Raw genomic sequence first — 9,694 nt, 5'->3', positions numbered from 1 at the left:
CACTGAAGATGTATATAAAATAAGAGAATGATTTTTTTTTTTTTAAATGCAAGTTTTACAAGCACCCAAACAAAGCCTCCTCTATATTTATTATGAAGAAAAGGAGAAAAAATCCTTCTCACAGTGGTGAAACATCAGGCTTGTAGAATATAGAGGGTTCTTGTGCAGGAAATATGTGGGTGGAGGAAAAGTGAATGGCTCTTCTCCTAGAGGCTAGTAAAACTACATGCATTTATTTCACATAAACCCTCAGATCAGCCTTCATCTTGTAATGATGTTCAGCATAGTGACCACTCTGCAGTGCTGAAACATCAGAAAGCGAATCCACTGCTCCAAAGTCATTCCCAAAGATGGCTAATATTTTACCTAAACTTTCCTGACTATATGATTTCCAGATGTTTGGGTTTTATCATTAATTCTGTAATATTTGATGCTTTTCTAAAAACCCATGACCTCAGGGCGGTGTGGCCGGTGTTATTATCTATCTATCACAATGAATGGGTTGAGAATAGAGCTTCCCACACATCAAATCATAGAATCACAGGAAAACTGGCTGGCTGGGACCTCTGAAGGTCACTCAGTCCACTCTGAGGTCAGTCCATTGATCAGGCCAGTATAGTTTTGTCTAGTTGAGCCTTAATACCATATAGCAATGGAGATCTCAAACTTCTCTGGACAACAGTTCCCATTCTGTATTTCCTCCTAGTGAATTTTTTCTCCTAATGTCCAATCTGAAAACCTCCTATGCCACAATTTTGCGGCCATGTGCTCTTGTTGTTATCACCTGACACTATCAAGAGAGTAGAGGGGAAGAGCATGATATCATCAACTTTTTAATTACCCTTCAAATATTTGCATGCTGCTATTACGTTTTCCATTGGTGTCCTCCTTACCTGACTAAATAAGGTCAGGTCCCTCAGTCATTCTTCACAGGACATGTGCTCCAGGTCTCCAACCACCATGGTAGCCCTCCCTTGGACCCTTACCAGTTTTTCCACACACCTGGTGAACTGGAGACTCCAAAACTGGACAGAGCATTCCAAGCACAGCTTCACTAGCTCTAAGTAGACAAGCATGATAACTCAGACTGTTGGCCAAATTCTTCCTGGCGCAGCCTGGCATGTGCTTTGCCTAATTTCCAAGAGGAGTTCCACTTCCCCTCGTTACTGTCAGCTGCAGATTTCCTGAAGTTATACTTTGCCTTTCTAAAATTTGAGAGTAATGTCATCCTTTTCCTTGCCATTACTCCTCATCCTCAGTCACCAGGATTTTTCAGAAATAGGCTCACAATTACATGGCCAGCCTTTTCAGCACTCCTGAACAAATCCCCTTCAGCCCCATGGATCTGGGTGTTACAGATTCTCTAAGTGGTCCTCAGCCTGCCGCTCCCCTGCTGTTTGCTGCCTTTCCTTCTTTCTTAGACCCTGCCAGTGAGTGCAGCAGGCTTTGCTGGTGAGGGATTTTTTTACAAAAAAGCATTAAGTGCTTCACCCAATTATAAAGAAACTCATTATTTTCAAGACTTAGAAGCCACGCTCTCAACTTCAGAATTCTATGACTGTCAATTAATGGGCTCAAGAGTGCAGAATTTAGAAGTCTGGATTTAAAGGCAAAATAAAGATTGACTCTACACTATGTTTATACTGAGATACTTCAGCTGAGTTATTGAAAAAATGTTATTTATGGTGACACAAAGAGATTGGCAGAAAAGCATAATGAAAAGGCAGGTGATTTGTAACAGATACCAAATCAAGATAGTTGCTATTTTATTCTCCACAGTAAGAAAAGTTGACAGAGATGGAAGAAGACCCCAAGCCCTTTCCAATGGATATACTACCACTGACTGTAGCAGTACTTGCTGTAGTTACATTTCTTACTTATTATTGTGTACTACATAATTCCTGCTATTACAAACACCTTCCTAGTTGAATGGTTACAATTGCCTTGCCATCTTCCACCTCAAAAAATGATTAAAGTGTTTTTCCTAAAATATATTAGTAATGTAAGTTCCTCGAGAACTGCCTAAGTAGCTTCATAAATGCTGGAAGACCTAAAATGTTATTTAATTACTATATTTGGTTTAAAAAATCCATTGTATTCATTTTTTCTCTTCCAAATGGGCAACTGATTGAAATACTCTCTACATGTTTTTGATTGGCGACTGGTTGAAAGTCCAATAAATCAAAGCCCACTTCACTACGTTGTTTCACTCCGCACTTTTTGCAATTTTATTTTGCATTATTCTGCACATATTCACCACCATAAACACAGCTCTAGACACAAGCTACTTTCTTCTGACGTCAATTTCTCCTATACCTTTAGGAGATATTTAGTTCCAACCTAACAATGCTTCCTTTGTTTACCTGACAGTGCACACATCTTTCTTGGTTTTATCTTCAGCTACAGACTTACTTTGGGTCTATTACATAAGAACTTTAATAGGTAAAAGGAATATTTTACCATAATTTCAGAAGTAATTGCAGTAATCATGTACTAGCGTGTGTTTAGAGTGGTAACTAGGAACACAGGGAGTTATTCTTTAAGAAGGAAGTAATATCCATAGACGAAGGGATATAAAATTGAATACTGCATTGTCTTGATTCACTGTCAAGTCACTCGGATAGCTTCATAAATTTGCACAGCTGGTATAATGCATACCAATGGCATTGCCCAATCAGGATTACCTCCCAAAAGTTTAGCTGCTGATGTCAAAAAGTGTCAAGTCTCAAAAAGTGACAGTCTGTCTTTATTTGCTTTATATTACTTCTTTCTACTCCTTTAAAAAATAAATGCACATACTGAACAAACTTTTAGGATTTTTTATTTTGGCCAAAATTACTTCTTTTTCTACTCTTTTGTGGTTCACTCATTAAACAAGTGAACTGTACTGAGTACACTATTTTCTTTCCTTCCAGGTATAGCATGTCTGAAAGAGGATCCGAGCCCCCCAAAACAGCATAGGAATCTATTGCACTGACATCACAGCGCAATTCCTGCTTTGGATGTGTATTTTATTTTGTTTCTGGGGTAGTGTATGAATTCTTTGAGCTGTGTTTAATTGTGGCTGGTTTATGAACTCAGCTGACAGGAGAGGGTTTGGTATTGCTTGTACTTTTTCTACTTGAACAAGCTTATGTGTTTTTCTTGATATTCTACATGCAGTTCCCCTTATCCTGGCAATACTATGACTACCTCGTTGTCTTTTGTTGGGCTTATCTGCAGCATAGAATCATTTTTTGCAAAATCTTTAGGCAGCTTTTTGCAGCCCACCATATTTACTCAGATTGCATGTCTGTCTAGTACTTGATTTTGTTTGGTTTTGTGTGGCTAGATCATCAGAACTGCTGTAGGGGATCATCTAGTCCATCTCTGTCTCATCAGGAGGAGATGCTGTAGGAAGATGCCATAAGAAACAGGAAGTGAACTTATTTATAGCAGTGCCCTTCTCAGTGTCCCCTGACTGTCCCACAGTTAAATAGTATGTTCCAAGAAAAAACATGTCTTTCACTTGCAACTGCTGCTGGCATGAGCTTTATAAAACATATACTGCTGTTTATTTTCTTTACTACACTATCATAATGCACTGACAATACTGTGTATCTTTGTTCTCTTCTTGCTTTCTCAATATGCTGCTTTTTTTCTTGCTTTTTGACTTCTAAAACTGTGGCATATTGATTTCTCTTGCTGTATTATTTATCTTCTGTTGTTCCATAAACAGGGTATTCCTCATTATATTCATATATATATATATATATATATTGCCACCATATCTACTAGTTTTCTCTGATATTTTATATTCTTTGCTACCTGAGCTAGCTCTTGCTCCCATTCTGGTTTGCCTCTACTATTTTAATTAATGAAGTTTGGTGAATCATGCCTACTCCAGCCAATGCCAGGTTTGGGCATGGGCCTGTTCACTTGTTTTCTATACATCCATATTTCTTGTTAAAGGTACCGTGGGCTTTTCAAACACTCATACCTGAACTCCTGAATCTTCTCCCACTGTAATCCATTACAAATAAGTTGACTTTGAAAAATTGTAATATTAGGCAAGTCAGCTGTTTTGCCCAGTTTGGAAAAGCACCAGTCAGCTCCTACTGCCTGATTTTTCCTGTATTTATTGGGAAAATGTCTTTTACAGGTAACACTGTCAGTCATTATGCGGGCAAGAGTCATCCTGGTGTGCTCAAACACAGAGTGGGCAAAGACATTTTACCCTCACCTGCATCAGCCAAAACAACCACACAAGATCTTTACCTGATCTAGTTAGCGGTGGCCCTACTCCCTGCAGGGGAGTTGGACTAGATGACCTCTAGGGGTCCCTTCCAACCCAAAACATTCTATGATTCTATGAATACTGTGGTTAATAATGGGATACCTCCCAGTTTTGATTGATTTTTCTCCTGTTCTAACATTGCTGAAAAATGGAGTTTTGATACTGTTGATGGATAACATTACAGTATTTCATAAGAGCAAGGTTTTGAATCAAAATTACCCACTAAAAAAGTCAATTGATTTATTGCCTGGGCTAGGGTGTGGTGGGGTTTAATGCAGGAAACCAAACCAGGTCAATCCAGGGTATCTAATGCCTTGTGGTTTGCAGTGTAGATACACCCTAAATTACGAGATAGAGGATTGGGGTGAGCAGTCCAGTTTTCTGGAAATACAGCCAAAGAATAATCAGGATTATACTGAGAAAGTCGGCTGTGGAGAAGAGCCTGAGAATGGGTCTGAAGCCTCATCCCAACCCCTCTGCAAACAATGGCAAGAGATCCACCCACCGCCCTGAACTTTGGATCCATCGAACAGCAAATACGCCGCTGATGACGTTAGCTATAGAAACCAGAAACACCCCCCTAATTGCATGAAAAACACTGCAATTGTTTAGACGAGTGTAGTATATGCAAAACAGCTGGTGAAATCCTAACCTTTAGGGAGAAGGACATGAGACAGCAGCTTATTCTTTCACTCCTGTTGCCAGCAAGTATCTTGTGAATAAATCCATGAAGGCAACCATATGTAAAGAAAAGAGGTAAATGTTCCTCTCAGTTTTGCAAGTGAAAAGATAAGGAGCCGAAGCCTTTCACATCAGAGCATGGAGTATGTTTCTGCAACACAGACGCTGCCTGGGTAGCATAATCAGGAGCATACTGCCAAGGAACTCCAGACGTCAGCTATCCCAAACACACTCCTTATCCCTTTCCTTTCATGCTTTTCTAAATTTTTTATTTTGTAAATCAGCTATTGTCCCCCCCATAAGGCACTCTGCATGTTTATTCCTGAAGTTACAGGGAAAGGGTTGCTTTCCCCTCCGTGCACTAGAATAGCTCCTACTATAAACGTCTCTGACGGGAACCATTTCCCACAGGAAGTGCTCGGAAACAATTTGTCCTTAGTAGAAGATTTTTCTATCAAGTGCATTTCCTAGGAAATGTATGTCACAAGGCTAAACAGCTAAATTGGATAACATGCAGTGTCTTTCCAATCTCCTGAGCTCAATCCATTTGGATACCCAACACATTTCAATGGGTCACGTTCTGCTTCGTCACACAGTCTGTAGCTCCTGAGCAGCAGGGAAGCAGGTCTCTGTTTCTCGTAAACCACTTCATGTTCTCTTTCATGTTGGGGAAAAGCTCTTACTGAACACCGAATTGCTTTCCAGCTGACAGAGGGCATGTTGTATAACAGAAATACCCAGCAATAAATGGTAAACCCACCTTTTATTGCAGAAAACCAGCCTCGTTTTAACAATCATTATCGATTCTGAGAACTGATAAAGACATAACACATGGGAATGAGATGCCAACAGCATGCGCTAAAAGACAGCTAGTTCCTCTTGAAATCATTATGAAAATGTGTTATCCACTGCTAAGTCCCATTTTCCTCTCCCATTCCCAAACAGCCAAGCTGAGATTAATGCTTCAGAGGACACTGGAGATGGCTGTCCATGTTGTGGGTGAACCTGGCTTTGCAGAGCCTGGATACCAGAAGGATCCCTCAGCTGGGAGCGTGTGCTCCCCAGGACCAGCCCCTCGGCGGTGGGACTGTGGTTGGCAGAAGCTGAGTAAAGCTATACCTGCTTACCGCAAAACCTTCATTTTTCCAGTATTCAGTTTTCGCTATACATAATTTTTTTTCTATACAAACAGTTTGCATCTGACATTTGCTCTCATTAAGACAATTAGGTGTATATGGTTATTTGGTGGAAAGCATAGATTAAGGAAATTTACAGACTCTTCACCTTGTTCCTTCCCTGTTTTTCATTTCATGCTGCATCTCTGGTCACCTGAATCACATGTCAGTTTTTCTGTTTCCTGATTAGATAAATGGTGACTTTAAACCAGGAGAACAATATACATGTGGTGGTTATTTAAAATGTGGGGGCATTCCAGGAAATGTTTTTTGAACTTGTTTTGTTGTAGAGATTTACAAAGCTTTGAAGACAATCACCTATTAAAACACATAAACAAATATAAAAACTGTAGTGCTGTGGAAGAGCTACTCCATTTTTTTTACCATTCTCAGGGTAACCAACACTGAAAAGGTTATCTTTTCTTTCTAAATATTTGGCAGCTTTATGCTTTAAAAAGTAATTTACAGTATCTAGGAATAAAAGGTAGTGGATACCGTCCTTTTATATTTTATGTCCAAAAATTTCAACAAAGGATAAAAAATGTTTTTAAAATGTGAAGTGTGAAGTTATTGAGCTCTTCATAGCCAGAAGGAGAAGTTTTTATTTACTACTGTTAGAGTTGGAGCTACAGACCTGCATGCTTTAATGCAAAATATTAACCAGGAAGAGAATATACATTTGAAATTATTGCATCTCCTTTCAATAAAGGAACATTTATTTTATATTTGAGATTTTACAGATTCTTGAGTACTAGGAATAACAAAACCAATAGATTTCTCTTTTTGATGTGGAAGATCAATATCGATGTAAGTTGAATAGAAATTTGCCTGTCATAGCGATGCTGTGGTATCTCCTGCAGGCCAGTTGGCATCTACAGTTATTCCCCAGATATTGTGATCTATCATAAGTGCAAGAAGCCAGATTAATTGATCCCAATACAAAAGGGATGATATCCATTGGTGAAACACCTGCTTGTATTGGTGGAGAATTAAAGGAAGAATTATGGGCAGGAGGGCAATGCGGGCAGTCTGGCCTCACCACGGAGTCTCACAGCAGTAATAATGGCATAGGGCAAGCCAGACAGTAGCGGGTGAAACTTGTAGTATTTGATTTCTCAATTTTTCATTTCCTAGCTCCTCTGAAGGTTTTAAACAAAGTTCCTGAATATGTATTTCCCAGCTCTGTAACTGAGGGCGGAGATGCAACTGGGGACATGCCTCTGAAAGCTGAGGAATGCACCGGCCAGGAGAGGGTATTTCACCTTTGCGCATGACCCCACACTGCTGCAGGAGACAGTATAGCTCTTGAAAGTGAATGTTATTTATGTCAGGTACTCGAGTACCAAAAAAACATACAGAAATATATATTCTTTCAGTTGCATGGAATTATGGTAGAAATATTTCTGACATTACAATACCCATAAAAGCATTGCAGCAGAAGCACGCAAGAGTTATGTACTAGCTAGGCAGGTCTTACTGGCCATATACCTTTTGTATGGACAAACAATGCTGATAAGTCATCAGTCAACAATCAAAGAATAGGCAATAACACAACAACAACAAAATACTTACTAAAGTTCAAAGATTTTAGAGTGCATGAATGGAAATAAAACCACATAAAGAGCATCAAATTTAACCAACTGAAGAAGTTCACATAGATTGAGAAAAGCAAGTGTTTCTGGTATCATCTCACTTCTAGCTGGATCTAAACAAAATCCTAACTTCAGAGCCATTCAGCGGTGCATCTCTCATAGCAGTCACAACTTAGATATTATTCTAGGCATACTTTCGTGTCTGTGTTTTCCTTATCACCTGGTATCACACGGGACCGCTAGTACAATATATCCCCCACAGACCTTGTGGGTCTCCTATTTCACATGGCAGGCTTTCAACATCCTCTTTTACTTCTTGATTCTATTGCGTGAATTAGTGTCTTGAAACTGACAACACTAATTAAAATAACAAAAATTCTATGGCTTTGAACTTTGCTTGAATAAAACGAAATTTCAAGTTATATAAAGCAGACTAATACAAAGTCTAGTCTGGCAATTACATAGAAGGGTCAACACTCTGGCCAAGAACGATAATTTTCACAAAGTACATATATCCCTCTTCTCTAAATATGCACTAGCAAGAAAGTAATTTTGTTTTAAAGCAAATATCCATGCATATTACAGTGCTCTGCCACTGTTTTACCTCTGCCATAAAATCTCAATCTTAATGAATTACCCTTTTCAAAAATTTGTATCCAAGGTGGATTTATGTAATACAAACCCAGACTAGATTCTGGTAGAAATTCTTTGTGGAGAGACAGTGAGGAAGGATATATAAAAATACATATGCATATCACATGTATGTACATACACGTCAGTGCACATTCATGCTTTATGTCAGTGCATTAAGTCTCACTACAAAGCTGCAGTGGTTACGGTTGTAGTGCTAAAACTACCGTGGGGGTTTGCCTGTACCATGAGATTTTGCAGGGGGAGAGGAAAGGGAGGGAGTGTGCTTTGGCACTGCTGCCAGCCCTGCAGAGTTGTGGCAGCCTGACTGCAAAAAAGGCTCAGCTGCCTGACCAAGAGGCAATTTAATTTGCTTGTGGACAATTACCAGAGCAAACCTGCTCATGTAACTTCACAGAAAAGAACCATCATAACTAATCTGAGCCACTATATGCCAATATATGCATTCTGTAAACATTTCCACAATGTGCAGTATAACATTGAATCCAGTGTAATGCAATCCAGTGGAAGCACTTGCATGTGTAAAATTCTGCAAAAGCCTATTTTCATTTTTTATGACTAATAATCAACCTCTAGTCTATATTTGATTTTTTTCAATGAAAAGATCTTTGCTTTACCAATATGTGTACTGCATGAGAAAAGCTAAGCCTCGAGGCTCACCCCTAGTAATGAAAAAAAAATTATATTATGGTTATATAATTTTAAAATCTTTGCGGGTTTTTTTTATTAACAGATACAGAAAATTGAAATACTCAGTGTTTTTGCAAAGGCTGAAGATATTTCAGTTTTACTGCCATAATTATCTTGGTAACATATTACATACAGAAGCAAGCAATTTTCTTTCCCAGTGTATCAGCTATGAAATTGAATCTATGCAATTATACCGCTATTGTTTCAAAACAATGCCTCCCTTGCTTTAATGTGCGGTCTGTATGTTAATTTCAGAAACAAACAGAAGACATAATTAACGCTTCCACCCTGCCACAGTGTGTTGCTGCATGTTGTTTCGCTGGTGAAGCTGAAATGCCAAGCATGACGTGAGCGGTGGAGATGACCCCCAGCTCTGCAAGAAGGAAAAGGCACCAGGTCTTACCTGCAGGCTGTTGAAGATGATGAAGAAGACTAGCATCCAGAGGTGCCGGTAAGCCATGTGCAGCCCTCCCCACAGCCAGGTGACAGAAATCAGGGCAAAGAGGTACAAGACCAGGGGGATCTCTGAAAACCACAAACACAGCATTTCAGCCGGTGCCGCCTGGGAAAAACACTTTTTAAAGCATTACCGACGCAGGACACAGTTTGCTGTCTCTGGCCAACCTTGG

The 9,694-nt window shown here is 39.4% G+C and overlaps 1 protein-coding gene across 1 annotated transcript in view; it reads right to left on the bottom strand.

Annotated features, from left to right (window-relative positions):
* Nucleotides 1-9,694, bottom strand: part of LOC104123806 (adhesion G-protein coupled receptor V1-like) — a gene marked incomplete at its 5' end in the record, with an annotated part of 78,427 nt that overhangs the window by 29,054 nt on the left and 39,679 nt on the right. The window contains one exon of the mRNA XM_035891696.1: nt 9,469-9,590. Coding sequence (XP_035747589.1) covers nt 9,469-9,590 — 122 coding nt within the window. The remainder of the gene's footprint in view (nt 1-9,468; nt 9,591-9,694) is intronic.

Source organism: Egretta garzetta, unplaced genomic scaffold, assembly GCF_000687185.1.
Source record: "Egretta garzetta isolate BGI_Z169 unplaced genomic scaffold, ASM68718v1 scaffold433, whole genome shotgun sequence".
Lineage (NCBI taxonomy): Eukaryota > Metazoa > Chordata > Aves > Pelecaniformes > Ardeidae > Egretta > Egretta garzetta.
Note: the sequence above shows the minus strand (reverse complement) of the source record. Positions and strands in the feature narration are given on the sequence as shown.